The sequence below is a fragment of the Ursus maritimus genome, unplaced genomic scaffold (genome assembly GCF_017311325.1).
Source record: "Ursus maritimus isolate PB19 unplaced genomic scaffold, ASM1731132v1 scaffold_30, whole genome shotgun sequence".
Taxonomy (NCBI): Eukaryota; Metazoa; Chordata; class Mammalia; order Carnivora; family Ursidae; genus Ursus; species Ursus maritimus.
Genome location: NW_024425564.1, coordinates 2,399,797 through 2,421,876, shown reverse-complemented (window position 1 = coordinate 2,421,876; position 22,080 = coordinate 2,399,797). Strand labels below are relative to the sequence as shown.

Sequence of the window (22,080 nt, the reverse complement as noted above, 5' to 3'; positions counted from 1 at the left end):
GACTTTAAATGGGAGAAGGTGCTGGAAAGTACAGAGATGCCTAAAGAAGCAAGCTAAATTTATCCCTTCTCCCAGCACCCAGCAATTGCTATGCTTAACACTCGACTTTCTATCAACAGAGACTTGTTTAACCAGATTAGTTGCTTCTCCCTTGGCTGGGGAAAGAGAGAGAAAGGAGGGAGAGACACATTCAAGCGTCTGCCCCTGGCTCAGGTCATGATCTCTATGATCTCAGGGTCCTGGGATCGAGCCCTGTATCAGGCTCTCTGCTCAGCAGGGAGTCTGCTTCTCCCTCTCTCTCTGTGCCCTCTCTCTCTCTCTCTCTCAAATAAATAAATAAATAAATAATCTTTAAAAAAGAAGGAAGGAGGGAAGGAAGGAAGGAAGGAAGGAAGGAAGGAAGGAAGGAAGGAAGGAGGGGGACAAAGAGAGACAGAAAGGGATGGTCAGAGAATGAAGACAGAGAGACCTGAAAAGGAGCAAGGAGAGATAGGGATAAAGGCAGCCTTTGCCCCAGAGCCCCAGTGAACAGCAGGAAAGAATGTGAAACTGGACACCTGAGAGGGGGAAATCAGACAATCTCCTGCCCCCTCCCTCCCCGACTACATGATCCTGGCTGGAGCATTGCTGATTTCTAGACAGCACCACTTTCAGATGCGAGTGTCCTGGGGATGTCTATACTATTTCTATTGTCTTGGCCACTGCTTTGTCCCTGTTACCCATCACCGCTCCCGAAGAGCTGAGAGTGGACCGTAAATGGATGATACATGAAAGCCACGATTAAACCAAGCAGTACAAGATGAAATATGCATGCTTTTGACCTAGCATTCCCACCTCTAGGAATTTATCCTAAGGACAATAATTACGGACACTGAGAAAAAAATTAGCATGAAATTATTCCCTACAGCATTGTTTAGAAAAGGAAAGAAACAAACTGCATGTCCAACCCCCACTGGGCACCAGCTCAGCAAATAATGGTATAACCTTACAGTGGCTTTCCGTGCTACTCGTAAACTGCGTCTAAATAGGTACTTACTGATGTGGAAAGACCTGATTTATTAGGTTAAAAAAAACAAAACTACGTTACAAAATAATGTATACACTATGACTCCATGTAAGTATTCTTACATGTAAGAATACGTATAAAACATAGAGTCTAGGGGCTCCTGGGTAGCGCAGTCATTAAGCGTCTGCCTTCGGCTCAGGGCGTGATCCTGGCGTTCTGGGATCGAGTCCCACATCGGGCTCCTCCGCTGGGAGCCTGCTTCTTCCTCTCCCACTCCCCTGCTGTGTTCCCTCTCTCACTGGCTGGCTCTCTGTCAAATAAATAAAATCTTAAAAAAAAGAAAAAGAAAATATCATAGAGTCTAGGAGGACGTAAACTAGATGTTACTCTCTGGTTGAAGGGCTTCCAAGACACTTTAATTTTTTTTCTTTTTGCCTTTTTAAAAAGATTTTATTTTATTTATTTTATTTATTATTTATTTGATATATAAAAAAGATTTTCTGATTTTTGATTTGATATAAAAAAAGATTTTATTTATTTATTTGAGACAGAGAGAGAACACAAGCTGGGGGAGAGGGGCAGAGGGAGAGGAAAAGGGAGAAGCAGACCCCCCTGAGCAGGGAGCCCGATGAGGGGCTCCACCCCAGGACCCCGGGATCATGACCTGCAGCAAAGGCAGATGCTTAACCGACTCAACCACCCCCATATCTGCAATTTTAACAATTATTTCCCCCCCAAGGAACATGTATTTCTTGTGCAGTGGGAACGAATTTCCTTCCATCGTCCCAGCGAGCCTCTCCTGTGGGGAGTCCTGGTGTGGAGGGGCAAACTGAACCAGCAGGTGCTCCTGGCTCAGAGGCATTGTGGGAAAAGCCACCAACCCATGCAAGTCCCCTCAAGCGGCTCATTAAGAATTCCAAAAACAGGGGCGCCTGGGTGGCTCAGTCGTTAAGCGTCTGCCTTGGGCTCAGATCATGATTCCAGGGTCCTGGGATCGAGCCCCGCATCAGCATTGGGCTCCCTGCTCAGCGGGAAGCCTGTTTTCACCCTCTCCCACTCCTCCTACTTGTGTTCCCTCTCTCTCTCACACTGTCAAATAAATAAATAAAATCTTTAAAAGAAAAAAAAAAAAGAATTGCAAAACAGCGTGTCCCCACCCTGGTCTGACTCCCCATCCTGACCGGTCTTGTGGGCGAGAACTCAGTGACCTAGCCCTTTGGTATCTAAACGCACAGTCGCTTGGTAACTACACAACTACGGTGAGTTGGCCATCGCCTGCCCCTGAGGGAAAACGCAGTCGGTACAAGTTGGCACAGGGTAAAGCTAACCTTGCTAAAACCGCGGGGTCTTCCCACCTCCCGAGAGCACCGTCCCCTGTCGCACGTGACAGCCAAGATGCTCTGTTGTTCGGGTCGGTCCCTACTACGCATATGCAGTTGTGATTCTGAATGTTGGTGAGGGAGGGGAAAAAAAAGCTGTCACCATGGCAACCCAGGCTCCCTCAGTCTCTGGGATCAGTCCAATGGCAGGGAGAGAAGGTGGGGTTTCGAGTCAGGACAAACAGTGCCGGGCTGTCTGACCTCAGGCGAGGCACTTAGCTTTTCTCTGCCTCAGTTTCTACATCTGTAAAATGATGCTGAAGCTCTTTATCCCACCCACCTCCAGGATTACCGAGGAATCCTCTGCGAACTGTAAGACACAGGAGGAGGAGCGCGGCCCTGGCTTTGGTTTGTCTCCAAATTGCTGTGTCTGACTTTGGGCAAATCATTTAACCTCTCTGTGACTCAGCTGCTCTATTCGGAAATGGGAGAATATGCCCACTGTGATGACTTCCCAGTTATATTGTCAGGCACCCGTGAGAATCCCGGAATCTCCATGTTGGAAGGAATCTTCGCGCTCATGCAGGAATCCCTTTGTTAAGTTCCCTGACTGAGGTACTTGTCCCACCTCTGCTTGATTACCTCCAGCGGCAGAGAGCTCATGCCGCCCAACCTCTCAAATAACCATCGCTACGTAACACTAATTGTAAGAAAGTTCTGTATAGGATGTTTTACGGTTACATATTCATTAAAAAAGTTAGCAATCCTTTTCGGAGCTATTGCTGCTTCTGGTTTTGCCGGAGGGCTTGCACGGGGTAGAAATCAGCAGCCACTGGCAAGGAGAGGCACAGGCCTGGCTCTAGAAGCCTGTGGCTTTAGTGTAGTGGAAGGAGTACGGGTTCGGGAGTCACACACTCTAGGTTAAAACCCCACTTTGTTCACTTGCCAGGTGGTTGGCCTTGGGCAAGTTATATCATCTCCCCGAGCCTCAGTCTCCTGATTAGTGAAATGTGGTTAGAAATGCATACCTCGTTGTGTTGCTGTGAGAATCCGGCATGACAGCAGTTCTCATCGAGGTTACAGCCCTAACTTCCCCAGGGGAATTCTGGGGACTTGGGGTGGGGGGGGCAGGTTACACCTTTCTCTGCGATCCCCTGAACAACACGTCTGCCCTCACCCCAGTCTGGCACATGCAGGCCTTTATGTATGCGACCTGGCTGTGCCCCTCTCAGAAAGGGGGAGAAGGTTCCTCTTCCCGTCCTGGAGACACCTGCAGCTTGGCCTGGCATAGCTTGTGCTGCACAGCTCATGGCCTTCTCTCTCTCAGGCCTGTGACAGGGCCTCTAAAGGGAAGATGGCGCAGTGGTTTCCGGACACAGTTCACCGCTCCCTGTAAGTCCCCTGCCTCAGGGCCACTACCCCTTCCCTGAGCACAGATTTAGTGGGCACTAAGCAAAGTGTCACAGGGTGTCCCTTGGTGAAGGCCGTGTTTTAATAGGAATCCCATATGAGGCAAAAAACCTCTGAGACCCCAAAAGAATGTAGTCGGGTGGTAGATTTCCAGGCAAGTTGGGGAAAGATATTGTGGGGTAGGCAACTGGTCCTTTGTCCTCAAAAGAGCTGTGGGCTCCCTGGAGCCGGTGACTTAATTCTTCTGGGCCGTGCTTTCCTCGTGTGCAGAATGACAGGTTGACCCCCGAGACCAAACCTGCTTCAGAATTCTAGGGGCTTCCCATCCTTTGGCTGCAGGATAAGGTGGCCTGATTGCCACTGACCCCTCTCGTCCACAAGCTGCTGACCTGCCTGTCCCCCTCTGCTTCCTCCGCAGATGAGTACCTCAGAGTCCTCAACGTAGGGGTGGCCGAGGTGAAGAAATCCTTCCTGGGGCCCTTCTCGCCGTCCTGCAAGATGGTGCAAATGATGCGACAGTTCCTGTACAGGGTCCTGCCCGAGGACTCCTACAAGGCCGCCACAGGGAAGCTGCACGTGTCCCTCACTCGGTTCACAGATGGAGAGAGTGTCGTGGTTTCAGAGTACACATCCAAGGAGGAGCTCATCGAGGCAAGGGGCGGGGCCCGGGGTGTGGGGGCCGGACCAGGGAGTGGGTCCCAGTTTATGGAAACAGCCCCACGTTCTGTCCCTTCTCTTCCAATGGCTCTTGATAAAACATCCGAATTACCACCAAATGGGTTATCACGTAGGAAAGGGCACTCTGTGCACCGTCCTATGTTCATTAATATAAATCTTAGTTAGGAATTATTATTGTTAGTAAGAGCTGTGAATATGCCCAGTTATCTTTCAGGACAAAAGGGTTAAGTGGCATGACCCTCCATCCCATCTCGCCACTTCCCTTTCCTCTCCCGAGTATAAGGCCCTTGCCACGCAGCCTCACAGCCCCACGCTGGCATGGCCATGATCCTGGGAGTGGGGGAAGGAATAGGCAGCAGGCAAGGACATCCCCTTCACCTACCTCATGTCCCCCTGGATTTATTGGCACTCAGGTCTTCAAGACTTTTCTCTCCCATCCACCTCCTATCAGCTCCTGCTTTTACTCCTGCCAACCAGAGCAAACCGCACACAAAGCAGACCTCTGGACCTTTGCACCTGCTGTGCCCTATGCCTGGGATGCCCTTCCCTGCTTCCCAGCTCACTTCGCCTGCTTGACAAGACTCTAGTCACTCAGCCTGGGAACTTGCCTTCATCACCTGCCTGCCCCACACCCCCCAGGTTGGGTACTTCCCCTTAGAGGCCACAATCCCCATGCTCAGCTCCATTCCAGCCCCTGTCACCCTGTGTACTGTCACCTACTTGCTTACTCTCCCCTGTTGAGTGTTCCCAAGGGAGCACATCTCACTCTCCTTTGATCTCAGAGCCCAGCCCTGGCCACATACACATTGATGGTTACTGAATTCCACTGGATTCATGGAGATATGGTGCCAGAAGGAACCCTGGAGATCACTGAGGCTGCCTGGTCTCTTTAAAGCTGTATCGGGGCCAGACTACCAAGTAGGTTAACAAGGACCCAGCTCTTTGGGGCCAGGCCAGGAATTGAACCTGGGGCTCCGCTCCCCAGGGCAGTGCCTCCGCCTTGGTTTTAAGAAGGCCTGGGCTGGTGGTGGCCCAGACAGCTGCCGGTGAGCCCTCCCCACCCAGCCGCCAGAGCCTCATGCATCTCCACTCATTGTCTCCCCACAGGCCCTGTACTGCAGCTGCTTTGTCCCTGTGTACTGTGGCCTCATCCCCCCAACTTACCGAGGCGTGGTGAGTGCTTCGGTGAGGGAGAGGGTGAGCCAGGACCCGGGAGCGCCCTGTGGCCCACATCTGGGCGAGTAGAGGGGTGGTCTCAGAATTCAGTGGGAAGACCAAGAGTTGGAAAGATTCCTGTGTTTTTCTACTTAGAATTCCCAGTGTGGATTTCTGGGGCCTTCAGATGAACTTTCCCTCCACACATTGGGCTTCACTCTGGACTAATCAAGACTAGTCAAGACTTCCTAGGCTTGCTGGACTTGCCCATACTTGACAGAGAGCATAGAATATGGACCCAGTGACATTGGTACCTGGAACCGTGAATGTTGGGAACCTTTAACGTCATCTAGGCCAGTGCACTTGAATCACGGGGTGAGGGGGAGGTGTCTTGTAAAATAATGCGAGTTCTGATCCCCTAGGCCTGGGGCGGGACCAGAGACCCTGCATCTCCAACCAGCTTCGGCTGATAGCTGACGCGGTTCTGCCGGTCCTCAAACCACGCTCCGAGTAGGGGGATCTAACCCAGGGCCCTTCCTCATTTTATACAGACAGCAAATGAGATCCAGAAATCAGGATTCAGCTAGGAGATGGAGCACATACTGTGCATGTCAGCCGTGTACTCCTCACGCATCCCAGAGAGTTACAACCTCAGTATCTGTGGTCCTTTGTTCACAACTGAGGCGACAGGAACCCCAAGAGGGAAGGGCTATATGGTGGCTGGTGGCCAGGCCATGGTCAGGGGTGTTCTGGAGAGTGCTGAGGATATCTGACCTCAGCAGAGGGAGGCAGATTGGACCCACAGCAGTCTGGAAAAGGGGATACTTCCCAGCCTGCTCAGACCCACCATGTGTTCACCTTCTCAAAAGGCCATGGGAACAGGCTCCACCCCCCTGCCCTGCCCTTAGCAGTTGAGTGGCTGAGGAGGGGTAGCCTGGGAGGGGGAGCTGTGACAGGGAAGCATTTACTTGTGCTTTATCCAGAGTATGAATGGCCTTCTTCCCCCCCAGACTCAGCACCATTGAGATGGCTGAGGGGAGACAGTGTAGGAACGGAGCACTGGGCTGGGAGTTCAGGGGCCACTGTGGACACTCCACTCACCCACCTGGACCTTGGTCTCAAGGCTTGTCCCAAGGGACCCATTTCTTAGGTGGAATCCCTGAGTGTGGAAGAGGACCTCTGACCCCATGAGCATTTATGACTCTGCCTGCCCCCCATAGCGCTACATCGACGGGGGCTTCACAGGCATGCAGCCCTGCTCCTTCTGGACCGACGCCATCACCATCTCCACCTTCAGCGGGCAGCAGGACATCTGCCCCCGGGACTGCCCCGCCATCTTCCACGACTTCCGCATGTTCAACTGCTCCTTCCAGTTCTCCCTGGAGAACATCGCCAGGATGACCCATGCTTTGTTCCCGCCGGACCTGCTGGTGAGAGGAGGGGCCCAGAAGGGAGGGGGACCTGGGGAAGGTGATAGGACCTGGGGGTGCAGTCGGGGAGCCAATGGGGTCCATACGGTTCCATCTGTGTCTCCTTAAACTTCCTCCTAAAACTGTATCCTGGCCTTGCTGCTAACTAGCTAAGTGACCTTGAACAAGACCCCTAAGTGCTCCCAGCCTCAATTTTCTTCCCTGTAAAATGAGATGATGTCAGAACAACTGATAGGATGTTACCTGAACTGTTCCACTCTGACATGCGATGCAGGCTTCAGCAACTATGGCCCATGGGCCAAATCCACCAAGTGGCTTGTTTTTTGGGTTTTGACTTCAATTTTATTTATTTTACTTTTTGAAAAATATTTTATTTGTTTATTAGAGAGAAAGAGCATGAGTGAGGTGGAGGGGCAGACGGAGAGGGAGAAACAGACTCCCCGATGAGCAGGGGCCTGACTCGGGGCTCAGCACACCAAGATCAAAACCTTTCCAAAACTGCTCTAAAAAAATAAGTCTACGTGTCTTTACAAAATGCATGTCTTTCAGGCACCTGGGTGGCTCAGTCGGTTGTGTGTCTGCCTTCGGCTCAGATCATGATCTCAGAGTCCTGGGATTGAGTCCCTTGTTGGGCTCCTTCCTTAGCCGGGAACCTGCTTCTGCCTGCCACTCCCCCTGCTTGTGCTCTCTCTCTCTCTCTCTCTGATAGAGAAATAAATAAATAACAAAATTCATGTCTTTCTTTGGCAAGAAGTGTGATCCTGGGAGTAGGCACCAAGTTTCACTCATTTCTTTGACTACACTCACTATGTCTACGGAGGGCGTTGCTTATAGAAGGTTCTCAGTAATTGTTGTTTGAATGATAACTCCTCTAAGCCAGTTTTGTGACTTACAGTCTAATTATTGTTTACAAAACTCATAATGAAAACACTATCACGCTTAGTCAGGCAATGGATACACAAGATAGTTTATTAATCTGATTGACTCTTTGTCCTCCAACTGTGTTAGGAATTCCAGCATCTGCCTTATACTAATTTATCAATAAAGACTGTATCTATTTACTCTCATAAAAGCAATCCACCAATAGGCAGTTCAAGAAAGATAGAACAAATACACTGTATTCCTCAGAGCCTCTCAAACTTGAGTTTCTGCTCACAATCAGTGCTTGACTTTCTTTCTCAAGGTGGCTTGTTTTTATATAACCTGTGAGCTCAGAATGGGCTCTCCATTTTTAGAGGGTTGTAGAAGTCGAAGAAAGAGAAGGAAAAGGAGAAAAGGAAGAAGGAAAAGGAGGAGAAGAAGGAGGAGGAAGGAGGAGGGGGGAAGAAGAAGATGAAGAAGGAGGAGAAGGAGGAGGACAAGAAGAAGAGGAAGAACGAGAGCGGGAAGAACTAGAAGAGATAGAGACTATCCGTGGCATTCAAACCCCCAAATATTTACTATCTGGCCCGTTTCAGAAAGGCTTTGTGAGCAGTAGCTCATGCAACCCCCCAGCATCCTCTGCAATAGATACGACCATTATTCCCATTTTACAGGTGAAGATACTGAGGCCATGAGAGGTCACAGCCAGACAGCTGCACAGCCAACGACTGGCAGCACTGGGATTTGAACCCAGTCTCCAAACTCTGCTCTTCATCTGGCCCCAGTGCAGCTTCCCTGGTTCTACCATAAACATCTCACCCTCTCCCACCCAGAGGAAGCTGATGATCAGCTGTAAAACACATTATTGCACCATCACTATGGACACACGATCAGTAACTGCTCCCCACTTCTTAGCAGATAGTGAGGGATGGGACACTGGGAGGGTCCATTTTGAAAAGCTCATTAAATAAAGCTCAAGGTAATGAAAGGAGCTGCTCCGGGTGAGGAGAGCTTGGCTCTCTCCATGATTGCAGCCGTAGTCATTGTCCTGCTGTCGCCTCCTTGCAGATCCTGCACAACTACTACTACCGAGGGTACGAAGATGCCGTTTCCTACTTGAGGAGGCTGAGTAAGTACAAGGTGGGGCCCCGGGAAGGGGTGGATTGGGGCGGGGCTAAGACCGGAAGTGGAAGGGCTGAGTGGAAGAGTTTTCCGCTCAAATTTATGAGGTGGAGACGCCCTTCCCCAGGAGCGCGGGGAATGGGCGCAAGGACCCGTTGGCAGCTTGCGTTGTCCCGGAAAGGCCACTGTGTCCAAAAATTAAGATCTCTGTGGGAAAGTGGTTTTTAGGGTCACTGTTGGGACCGTGGATAGGCTTTTGTACAGAAGCATTTCTGAACTTAGGGACTATGTTTAGGAAACACAGAGCTCGCATCTTCCCGGAGAATTCCATTTTCATGTCATTTCACTTTATTCTCTTCCCCCAAACAATCGCGTTGTTATATTAGAATCACACGAGACTGGTTTATATTCCTGTAAGACTCTGAGTGACACTGATCAACAAATGAGAGGGAAGAGCCTGTACCCTGTGTTGGTTTAGCAAGTGTGGGCCCTACACCCGCACGGCCTCTGTGCATTCTTGCGTGGACGATTCCAGTCACATGTATTACGCACGCTAACTCCGTGAACACCATGGCAAACATCCTTGATAAAAGGGAAAGGAAAAAATTTTTTCCACATTTAGAATTGTTTCCATAGAACATATTTCCAGAAAAAAGGATTCCTGGATTGGAGGGTGTTTACCTAATGGTGTATGAAGTGTGGTTTTTTTTTTTTTGTTTCCCATGTTGTCATGTGGTCTCTGTGACTGTCTTTTTTGGCAATTGTGTGATATTCCATTACAGTTGTATAGAAAACCTTGATCATTCTTTTGAGTTTCCAAATGCTCACTGTCCTAAGCCACGCTGTGGGGAACTTGTTGTGTACGTAGTTAAAAATATATATAAGGGATTGAATGTGGGTTTTTCCCTAGGATGCTTTGACTTCTTTTCCTTCAGAGTTGCTTCCTGTGTTCCCAAGCTCCCTTTGTCTTAACTCTTCCCTTTCTCCTGGGGCTATTCTCCAAATGAGGGGTGGGGGGCAGGAGAGAAGGATGGAGGGAATGTGGGTTCTGGAGGCAAGTAGGCCTGGGCCAGGATTCTCATCCCCCCTGGCTGCGTGAGCTCAGGGAAATCACTTGCCCTCTCTGTCTTGGTTCTTAATCTGTAAAAAGGGTTAAATCCTGGTTCTTGACACCTACTAACTGTGTGATCTTGAGTGGGTAATTCATTTCCTAGGACCTTGGTTTTCTCATCTGTATAAGGGGGCTGATCACAGAACCTACGTCAGAATTTTATTCCTAGACACAGTCAATCCAGCCCACTGACCCTCTGACCTAGGAGACAGAGCCCTCCTCTCATCTCTCTGCAGGACAGACTTCTCCTAACCCTGACTCTACTCAGGCAGCTTCCCCCCCCCCATTTACATGGGTCACAGCTGTGAAAACTAAGCTCCAAGTGTCCAAAAGGAGGACCACCTGAGAGGTGTCAGTGGGGTGTAGAGATGGGGTCTAACCTACAGAACCTCAGGAAGGGGAGGGGGTGGCAAGGGCCTGGGGTCCTTTCCACCCCCAGCTGGGAAGCCCTGTCACTCTTTCCTCAGTCATGGTGCGTACTGGGGATGTGGGGCTGAGGGATCCCCTGATTTGGGACCAATTCCCTGCCTCAGGAGACCCTCCCACACACCTCAGGTTCCAGCCTGGCTGCCTGGTTACCACTGCACCTGTCTTGCCCCTAGAACTTTCTCTCCCTCTCAGGGCAAGCTCTGGGCAGAGTTACAAAGTGCCTTGCTTTAGTATCTCTGGTGTCCCCCGTTTCTCAGTAACCCCTGTGCCAGCCTCTGGGAGGAACCCAGGGCCATCTCACGCTCCCCTACCCATCTACCCTTAGCTGATGTGGACGCCATGGTATAAGCGGCAGCCTTAAACCCAAGGATGAGACTCTAATAGGAGCATTTCGGCCATCCACTAAACAATCAGGGCAGTGTGTGGAGGATGGTGGGTTTTTCCAGGGGCCCTGGAATCACTGCAAGGAGGAACTGACACAACTCACAGGGAAGAAAATGTCTCTTGCTGGCTACTGGCTATTTTTGATTCCTCTTCCAATTTGACAGTGTTCCCATGGCTTTCTCAGTGCAGGTTTCTTCAGCTCCGCCCCTAATCCTCTTGGGTTTGGTAGGGCTGGATTTTCCTCTCGGCACCAGATGCGAGCAGGAGGTATGACGCATCCTGAGAAATTGCGGCTGGTGCCCAGAGCCACACTCTTAATTCCCACCTGCCATCTGGGAACAGAAAAACAGGAGTCCGCTCCAGCTTCCCACCCTACTGCTTTCTGGATGGGGTCAGCTCTGGCAGAAGGCCACACCTGCAAGGTGTTGCCCTCAATTCCTCAACTCACAGCCTGGCATCCTCCTTTTCTGCCTTCCTCAGGGTTCACATCTGCCTAATTATTCCTGCTGCCAGGCAAGCTTCCCTCTCCACCCTTGGCCTCCCCTGGTGGCAGCCTTCTGCCAAAGGGAAGGGCAATGCTTGCTGGCATGCTTGAAAATCCACATTCCCCACACAGACATGTGGATGTGGGCGTTGAGTGAGGTTGGAGCTCAGAGGATGCCATGTCTAAAATTATTCATCTGGCATCCAGGCATGCCTGATCAGACCTTCCTCCCTCCCTCCCTGCCTGCCTGCCTTCCTACCTTCCTTCCTTCCTTCTTCCCTCCCTTTCTTCCTTCCCTCTTGACATTCTTCCTTCTCTTGTACCCTTCCTCCCTCTCACAATTTGTTAAGTTCTCTCTGCTCCCTGCCAACACACGCCTGTGAAACCAACAATCAAGGGAGTGAACCATCATCCATCATGCCCAAAGTTTTCCTCATGCTCCTTTGTGACACTTTCCGCCTTCCCCCAGTGCCCCTGATCAACTTTCTGTCATTATAGAAATTTCCAGTATGGACTTACAGTATGGACTCTATTTTGTCTGCATTCTTTCACTCATACTGAGTATAATTAGACTAATTATGCTGAAATTCATCATGTTATTGCATGTATAAATAGTTCATTCCTTTTTACATTCCATTCCATTTATGAAAACTCCACAGTTCATTTCTCCATTCACCCATTAATGAACATTTAGGTTGTATCCAGTTCGGGCTGTTATGAATAAAGTTGCTGTGAATACTCATGGAGTCTTTGTATGAACATATGCTTTCATTTCTCTTGGGTAAATACCTAGGAGAGCGATGTCTAGATGGTATGGGGATGTACATTTCATCTATATCTATATTTATGTAATACATGATTATATATGTATAATTAGGGTAAAACACATAACATAAAGTTTACCATCTTAACCATTTTTTTAGAGATTTTTTATCTTTAAGTAATCTCTACACCTAATGTGGGTCTTGAACTCACAATCCTGAGATCCAGAGTTGCATGCTCCTCCAACTGAGCCAGCCAGGGGCCCCACCATCTTAACCATTTTTAAGTGTACAGTTCGGTACTGTTAAGTATATTCACGTTGTACAACCAAACTCCAGAACTTTTTCTTCTTGCAAAACTGAAACTCTATTCCCATTGATCGGCAAATCCTCATTTCTCCGTCTCCTACACCCTGGCTACCACCACTCTATTTTCTATTTCTAGGAGATGGATTACTTCAGATGCCTTATATCAATGGAATCATACAGTTCTTGTCTTTTTGTGACTGGTGCATCTCACTCTCATAATGTCCTCCAGGTTTATCCATTTCATAGCATGTGACACGCACCTGTGTACATACCACATTTTCTTTTTCGATGAACAATTTGAATTGCTTCTTCCTCTTGGCTATTGTGAATAATGATGCAATGAACACGGGTATGCAAATATCCTATTTTCAATTCTTTGGGATATATACTAAGGACATATACCCAGATTGTATGTTTAAATTCTTAAGAAACTGCCACATTGTTTTTTGAAGTGGTTGTACCATTTTACATTCCCACCAGCAATGCATGAGAGTTCCAGTTTCTCCTTATTATCACCAACACTGGAAATTGTCAGTCTTTTAAATTTTAACCAGATGTGATTAGTTGTGTGATGGTATTATTTTTATTTGTCTTTCCTTAATGACTAATGACGTGAAACATCTTTTCACATGCTTATTTGCCATCTATGTATCTTCTTTGTTCAAGTGTTCAACTCTTTTGGGCATTTCCCACCTAGACCTATAATAAGCTTTATTTTTAAGAATAGTTTTAGATTTATAGAAAAAAATATGAAAATAGTACAGAGAGTTTCCATGTACTCCACATTCCCTATTATTATGTCTTACATTTGTTAGCTGTTATAGTATGGTACACATAAAATTCTTTACATAATATAGTGTAGTGTTTACAATTAATGTACTAATATTGGTTATTATTAACTGAAGTCCATATATTCAGATTTCCTTACTTTTTAACCTAATGTCCTTTTTCTGATCCAGAATCTCATTCAGGATGCCACATCCCATTTTGCCCTGATGTCTCTTTAGGTTCCTCTTTTCTGTGACAATTTCTCAGATGCTCCTTGTTTTTAATGACCTTGGCGGATTGGAATACGGGCCAGATATTTCGTGGAATGTTCCTTAGTTGGGGTTTGTCTGATGTTTTTTTCATCATTAGACTGGAGTTCTATGTTCTGGGGAGGGAGACCACAGAGATAAAGTGCCATTCTCATCACATTGTATCAAAGGTGTATGTTATCCACATGGCATATCACTCATGATGTTGACCTTGGTCATCTGTCTGTAGTGGTGTTTATTGGGTTTCTCCGCTGCGAAGTTGTTCTTTCTCCCCCTTTCTATACTGTGCTCTTTGAGAAGAAGTTACTATGCACAACCCACGCTTAAGGGGTGGAGAGTTAGGCTTCACTTCCTTAAGGACAGGGTATCTACATAAATTATCTGGAATTCTTCTGCTTGGGAAAATTGTCTCTTCTCCCCCATTTGCATACTTCTTCAACCCCTTGTTTGTTTCAGTATGGACTCATGAGTACTTCTTTTAGACTTTGAGTTATTATTCAGTCTTACTCGATTTATTTTATTATTCAGATTGTTCTAGGTTTGGCCATTGGAAACTCTTTCAGTGGGCCCTTTTGCCTGTCCTAAAAATTGAATTGTTTGTTTTCTTATTTAAGAGCTTTTATGTATTCTAGATAGATGCCCTTTGTCTGAAATACGATTTGCAAATATTTTCTCAGTCTGTCATTTCTCTTTTCAATTCCTTAACAGTCTTCTAAAAAGGAGTTTTAAATTTTGATGGGGCCCATGTTATTAATTTGCTTCCTTTATGGATCATGCTTTTGGCGTCTTATCTAAGAAATCTTTGCTTTACTCAAGATTACAAAAAGGTTTTCTCCTATGTTTCCATCCAGAAGTTTTATAGTTTTTTGGTTTTTCATTTGTGTCTATATTCCATTTTGAGTTAATTTTTGAATATGGCTCAAGATATAAAACAAAGTTCTTTTTTTGTTTTTTCGCATACGGATGTCCACTTGTTCCAGCATTGTTTGTTGAAAAGACTACGCTTTCTCTACTGAGTAAAGTCAGTTGTCTCTATATGTCATGGGTCTATTTCTAGACCTTCTGTTTTGTGCCATTGATCTTTTTCTGTCTTTTCATCACTATCATGCTGTCTTGATCCCTGAAGCTTTATCATAAATCTTGACACCAGGTAGTCTTAGTTTTCCATCTTTGTTTCTTTTTTTTTTTTTCTTTCAAAGTTGTTTACGCTATTTCAGGTCCTTTCTAATTCCATAGAATCAGATTGTGAATTTCTACACAAAATGCGGTCATGTTGTATTTGTCTTGGCAACCTATTCTCTCCTCCTCTGCAATCACCACCTCAAGACTTCCCTTCTCCCTGATCCCCAGGAGAGGGCCTTGCCTCCAAACAACTTCACAGAGAAAAGCAAAGCCAACAGAAAGAAGTTCTTTCAACTTTGTGCTACCAAACATACAAACTCAGCCTGCTCTCTCTCCCTCCTTCTTAGAACATTAAAGAAAGCAATCCTCTGCTTGCCTAAAGCCCACTCCCTACCTGTGCTCAGACCCCTTTCCATCATAGCACTCTTGAATTATCTCTTATTTCATCTCTCTTTTACATATCCAACCCCCACCTCTCAAATGGATCCTTACCAGCCACTTGTAGGTCTACTCCAGTCTTGCCTATTTTAACAACTTGGCCTCGGTTCCCCTCTCCCTCTCTCCTTGCTCAGTCCTGGCTTTATCCTCTTCTCACTCTGCTTTTCCTCCCTAGACAATCTCCTCCATGGCCCCCATCACAGCTTTAGTGACCGTCCATAGATGGACTCCCAAATGTACATCTCTAACCCTCATCTTTTCTCTGAGATCCAAACCCATATCCAAACCCAAGCTGCCCACTTGTCATCTCTCCTTGGACATCTCTAAGGCCCCCTGAAATCCGCTTATCCCCGAACAAACTATAACCTGTGCCCTCCTCACTGCTCTCCTAACCCATCCCCTCCATGGTCACCTTGTCAGCACCAGCATCCACCTGGTTGTGCAAGCCACCTACCTCCTCTCTTCCCCCAGTCAATCCATTGCCAATTCTCATTTATTTTACCTCCTAAACAGAATCTTCTATTTCTTTCTCCTTTCAGGTGCAAGGCCTAAACCCCTCTCCACAGCAGCCTTACAGGTTTCCCTGGGTCCCCTATGCCCATCTCAGTGAGTCTCCACACAGCAGCCACAGTGATCTTGTCAAAGCCAGAGACAGTACAGAATCCCCACTGCCTCTAGGTCTTTCATGGTCTCTGTGAAAACCAAGGGCCCTCAATGGTGCCTACACGCATGGTCAGGCCCCTGTGGCCTTCTCATTCCCATCTCCCATCACAGTGTCCCCACCCCTTCTCCAACCACACAGACCTTTCAGGCCCCACTCTTGCTCCCTCATCTTGTGACATTTGTGTGTGCTGTTCCCACTGTCTGAAATGCTCCTCTCCATCCCACCCTGACCATCCCCTGGACCCTCACTTGCCCTTCAGATCTCAGCTCAGAAGTTGCTCCCTCAGGGAAGCCTTCCCAAAGATGTCCTCCCTGCTTCCCTCTCTCCTAACATCATGTTCCTTTCTCGCCCGGAACTTGGCTTGGTTAAAATGAGATTATTTGAGTAGTCAATGCCTGTCCCCAAGCCAGACTGTAAACTCCAAGAGGCCAAGAACCATCACACCTGTTTTTGTCCCCTTCACTTCTCAGTGCCTAGCACATATAGATGTTCAATAAATATCTGTTGAATAAGTGAATCAATACACAATCAAATACTCAATATAAATTTGAGTAAGTAAAGAAGGGCCATTGAAAAGCACTAATCCTGCTTATGAAAATAATTTGGGAAATCACTTTTTGCAAATGCCATGCTGATGCCAGGGGCTAGTAATGCCACCGGTGACCCCATGCTGTTGTCTTCCTAGATGCTGTTTACCTCGATTCTCCCTCCAAGAGAGTGATGTTCCCCCGTGTAGAAGTGTACTGCAATATAGAACTTGCCCTGGGCAATGAGTGCCCTGAACGCAGTCAATCAAGCCTCCAAACGGAGCAGGAAGAATCCATACAACCTCACGTACAGGGGGCTTCTGAAAGGGAAGGAAAGGGCAGCCAAGGTCTACTTGTGTCCTCACCTGTGCAGACACCTGAATCCACACGTGAGTGGCCTGTAGAATCACCTGTTTCACCACCTGTCTCTTCATTTGAGCAGTCACCTGCATCTCCACTGGCCTCATCACCATCTCATTCTCCAGCTGACTTGCTCCCTATATCATTCCCAGCTGTGCCCTTACCGCTCAGCTCCACACCTGCGCTGTCACGTGTATCACCACAGCAGCAGGTACAAATGACTGGATCACCTCCAATATCCCCACCCTCCCAGTCCTCTCTGTCACCCAGGCCATCCCTGGGGCCTTCATCTGTAGGGGCATCTCCAACACTGCTCCAGTGTTCTCCTTCAGCGGCACCTGCACAACCACCTGTGGAGGAACTGGGCCCAGAACAGCCCCAAGGTATGGACCCGTCTAGCTTCTCACAGCTTCCTTATGTCTGGAGCCCCTCAGCAAGTGTGCCACAACATGGGAGCTGATAACTGAGCTGATAACCATGGCTTTAGAAGGGTGCATTGGTTAAGTTAGCAGTTACCTTTAGCGTCTCTACCTGTTTTGAGGATAGGCCACCACAAGGGGGGCAGTGTTCTTGACATTTGTTCATGTCTTTAGTCAGTGATTTTCAAAGGCTGGTCTCTGACCAACAGCAAACTCCTCACCTGGGAACTTGTTAGAAATGAAAATTCTCAGTCCCTACCATAGACCTACTAACTCAAGCAGGTGGGACCCAGTTATCTATATTTTTATAAGCCCTCCAGGGGGTTCTTTTGAGAACCATGATTGAGAACCACTGTACCAGAAGGTCTCTGTTATTGTGATAACCACTGTGCCAGGGCAGAGCTACTCAAAGAGTGCTCGTGAACCAATGCTGGTCCCCAAAGTATTTGTTACTAATTTACAATGAAATGAGCACAGAGGTTGAAAGTAAGCATTTAGAAATATTTATAGCCATGAAATCCAAGAGCTTGGTCATTTTCCTACTAATTCATTGTATTGTATTTCACAAAAGTACTAGTCCATTATGGATTCCAAAAAAAGATTTGAAAAAGTTGGATCTTCACAACTGGTATCTTCTACAGATAGTTTGAGAAGCACTGCTCTCGAGGCTTCAAAGCTAAACAATTCTCAGCTCCTCTCTCAGAAATCTCTCCTCTAGCAGAGGGGATGACAGAGATACCAACCAACCTCAAAAACACAGCACAAATTATTAAGTACTACATTACTCGCAAAAACAGTGTTGAAAGTATTCATAGAGATTAAGATCACTTCTCTCTGCGGGGTTAAGGAAGGCCTCTTGGAAGTGACAGGTGAGTTGAAATGGACAAGATTTTGCCACCTCACTCATGTCTCTTCTATTTTTACTTTTGACTGTAGCTCCCCTTGCCTTTTCAAATACAAAAGGTGCCGTGCCTTTGGTTAATGTGAAGGAAGCCACCAGCAGGCCTCACGCAATGTAAGTTTCTCCTTAATCGGGGACACATTTTTTCCTTTGGCCAGGGGAGGGGGGCCCAGCTAAGGGAAATTTTCCTTCTTTTTAGCTGCCCCAGGAACACTGGGATCCTTTTCCAGTTTGTGCGGTTACAGTCTACCCCTTTATACTTCTCTCTTCTTCAGCGGGGGCAACGAATGGGAAATGAGCCGTTCATGCTCTCAATGTCATTCTTGTCAGCTCCTTCCTGTGCTCACTGGGGAATGCATGCACCTTCTCTGAGTGCAGTGGGAGAATGTGCACCCCTTCATGTCTTACTCTCTGGTGGTGTCTCAGTTCAAGGGAGCTAGCAGGCATGCTACATCCTTAGCCTGTGGTAGGCTATTTCCTGCATGGTATGAACTGTGGGACTCTGTCAAAGGCCTCCTTTATTTATTTATTTATTTTATTATGTTATGTTAGTCACCATTCAGTACATCGTTAGTTTTTGATGTAGTGTTCCATGATTCATTGTTTGCGTATAACACCCACTGCTCCATGCAATACGTGCCCTCCTTAATACCCATCACTGGGCTAGCCCATCCCCCCACTCCCCTCCCCTCTAAAACCCTCAGTTTGTTTCCCAGAGTCCATAGTCTCTTGTGGTTCATTTCCCCCTCTGTTTACCACCCCCCTCATTTTTCCCTTCCTTCTCCTAACAATCTCCCTGCTATTCCTTTTGTTCCACAAATGAGTGAAACCATATGATAATTGTCTTTTTCTGCTTGACTTATTTCACTTAGCATAATCTCCTCCAGTCCCATAATACAAAATGTTGGGTAATCATTCTTTCTGATGGCTGAGTAATGTTCCGTTGTATATATGGACCACATCTTTATCCATTCATCTGTAGAAGGGCATCTCAGCTCCTTCCACAGTTTGGCTATTGTGGACAATGCTGCTATGAACATTGGGATGCATGTGCCCCTTCTTTTCACTACATCTGTATCTTTGGGGTAAATACCCAGTAGTGCAATTGCTGGGTCATATGGTAGCTCTGTTTTTAACTTTTTGAGGAAACTCCACACTGTTTTCCAAAGTCAAAGGCCTCCTTTTATCCAAATTATTTTCTATCAGCACAAAAAGAGGGCTAATATTCCTATGTTATAGATTGTCCTCAGAAAATCTTTTTTATAATGCACTTCTATTGTCTGGGTTGTGTGACATGTTCTCCAATACTTACCTTCACAGTCATTCTGAGAGGGCCTGAGGATCGTTTTTTTTTTTTTTAAGATTTATTTTTATTTATTTTTTAGAGAGAGACTGTGCAAGCACGGGGGTGGGGAGCGGTGGGGGGGTGTAGGGGCAGAGGAAGAGGGAGAACAAATCCTAAGCAGACTCCGCAATGAGTGCAGAGCCCCCACTCAGGGCCCAATCTCACGATCCTGAGATCTCAACCTGAGCCGAAACCAAGAGTTGGAGGTTCAACCGACTGCGCCACCCAGGTGCCCCAGGACTGGTATTTTTTTAAGTTCCTTGGGGACCACATTACCCAGACTCCCTTGCTGGCTTCTTGCCAGTTGGGTTAGCCAATGGAAGGCACCAGCAGGAGATCAGAAGGTGGGTCAAAGAGTATCCCTCCCCTCCCCAGCTCCATCCCTCCTGCCTTGGGGCAGTTCTGGCAGTGGCTGGGGTTCTCCATGGCCACAGCTGCAGCTATTGGGAGAGCAGGTCCTTTTGATGTTCCAACTCCGTTTCATAGCAAATATATTAAAACATACCTGCTTCTCACATTACGTATAATTTTAATTATAAAACGTTTTGAAGGAGTTTGCATAAATTAAAAATTTTGTGCTTAGGCATATACCATGCATTTTGTTCGCAGGTTTAAACTTTATTGCATTGACATATAACTTATAAAAGTTTAGTTGAGTTTCAGTTGACTCATCTGCATGACGTTACTTAGATAAATGGTCATTGACTATAAAACAAATGTTTGCTGTGGAAGTCGGGTGTTCGGGCAGGGTTAAAAGCCATAGCATTGGTGTGCCTGTCTACCTTCCGAGCTGGAGCAGGGCCCTGATAGAGGAGGACACAGGACAGGTCACTAACAAACTGTTACTTCATCTATTGCCCAGGGAGAATCCTGTCGAAGACTCCAATTGGATGAGCAAGATATTCAAGAAGAACAAACAAAAGACAAGTGGCACCAGGAAAGGCTTTCCAAGATACCCACGATCCAAAAAAACAGGCAGCAAAGTGCAGTGAGCATGACTAATGTTTCTCAAGTTCCACAGGGAGGAAAAGCTTTGGGAAGAGTCTTCAGGAAGATCACAAGGGGTAGAGGAAGAGTCAGTAGGAGCTGGACTTTGGAGTTGGACCCACCCAACATAAACTCCCTGCTCCGCCATAATGTTACTCAGTGATCAAGCTTAGGACATGTGATCTTTCTAAGCCTCTATTTCCTGGTCTGTAAAATAGGGATAATATCGTGAGGGTTTAATGAGGCCAACATGTAAATTGCTTTGCGGAATGCAGGGTGTGTAATTAACACTCAATAATTTTGTAGATATTAGGGTTATATGCAGAGGTTAACTAGGACTTCTCAGCTTCCAAATAGAACTCTAAAAACCAAACTAGAGAGGTGTGTGACCATGTGATCCTCAACATACAGAGATCCAAACTGTTGCCAAGCTACAAATAAAAGCCCTAACCAATGTGAGCTGCTTCTTACAGCTTTTTGGTTATATTACATTGTCATTGAGTCCATCAGTTAACTTTTATTGAGCACCTAATGAGTGCCAACCACTCTTCTGGGCTCTAGAGATAGCAAAGGTGAATTGAACTCAATCCCCAACTTTTTTTTTTTTTGGAAGATTTTTTTAATTTATTTGAGAGAGAGTGAGAGAGGTCACAGAGGGAAAGGGAGAGGGAGAAACAGACTCCCTGCTGAGAAGAGAGCCTGACGCGGGGCTCGATCCCAGGACCCTGAAATTATGACCTGAGCCGAAGGCAGACACTTAACCTACTGAGCCTCAATCCCCAACTTTTAAGAGTTTACCCCAAAATTGAACTTTAGACCAAAAACAAGAACCAAGTCTTAAGTTTTTACTGAACTATAACATTGTTTTTTAGAGGGACATGCATATATACATACACACTTACAAATGAAAAATGCCAGCTTCAAACACAAACCAAGTCAGGAATCATCTACAACTATTTTACTGGATTATCAAAATATTCTCTGAATGGAACAGACCCACTCACTCTGCTATCTACTTTTCTTCAAGCCTCCATTGGTCAGAAAAATCCCCAAATCATTCTAAGGGACATCCTTCTGTGTTGTTCCTGTCCCAGGTGGGGATCCCAGGTGGGCAGAGAGATGTATCAGATATCAGATAGATGAGGGTCAGAAGCTCACTCTAGCAGCCACAGGCCCACTTTGAGGTCTGGGCAAGTAGGTACCTGGTGAGTGGGAGGAAGCAGTATGGTGGGAAGGAGAGTCTCAGAGCTGCTGCAGGAAGTGGGGAAGATGCGTGTGTCACTTTCTGGATTAAAGGACAGGCAGGGAGGGTGCAGGACCCCCCAGGTCCCCTTGGGGGTCATGGAATTAATGAATCCTGGGGTTAGTCTAGCTCTATTCCTTGGTCTCCAGCCCCAAGACTTCTTTGACTTTTGAGAGTCCATATCTCTGTCTCTAGGAGCTCAAGTTCAAGTTTGGTCAGGAGAACATAGGTAGGTCTGCTGTGGGGTGGGGAAGCTTCCTTGGGGCTGGGAGTGCCATCTGGAAGCCAGGCCCAGACTTGAGTCCCTTCATTTCAGGACCAGCCCTCCTCCTATACATTGGAACAGTGGAAACTATGCAATTCAGCCAGAGCTGCCTTGGTTGATAAACTTCTAGGAATCAAGGTACTTTATAAAGAAGCAGGCTGTGATAAAAACAAACAAAACAACATTCACAGCTGTGGGAAACACTGTTGTCAGTAGGTCACACATTCCGTCTGCGGTGTTCCTTTATAGAACATATTATGAAACTGCCTGGAAGCAATTTACCAGTGGATGTTCTTAAGCAATTCCATGCAAA

General features: G+C 47.0%; 1 protein-coding gene across 1 annotated transcript in view; it reads left to right on the top strand.

Annotated features, from left to right (window-relative positions):
- Positions 1-22,080, top strand: part of PNPLA1 (patatin like phospholipase domain containing 1) — a 44,161-nt gene that overhangs the window by 17,932 nt on the left and 4,149 nt on the right. The window contains exons 2-8 of the mRNA XM_008693392.2: positions 4,154-4,386; positions 5,521-5,586; positions 6,789-6,998; positions 8,928-8,988; positions 16,406-16,990; positions 17,963-18,041; positions 20,135-20,260. Coding sequence (XP_008691614.1) covers positions 4,154-4,386; positions 5,521-5,586; positions 6,789-6,998; positions 8,928-8,988; positions 16,406-16,990; positions 17,963-18,041; positions 20,135-20,260 — 1,360 coding nt within the window. The remainder of the gene's footprint in view (positions 1-4,153; positions 4,387-5,520; positions 5,587-6,788; positions 6,999-8,927; positions 8,989-16,405; positions 16,991-17,962; positions 18,042-20,134; positions 20,261-22,080) is intronic.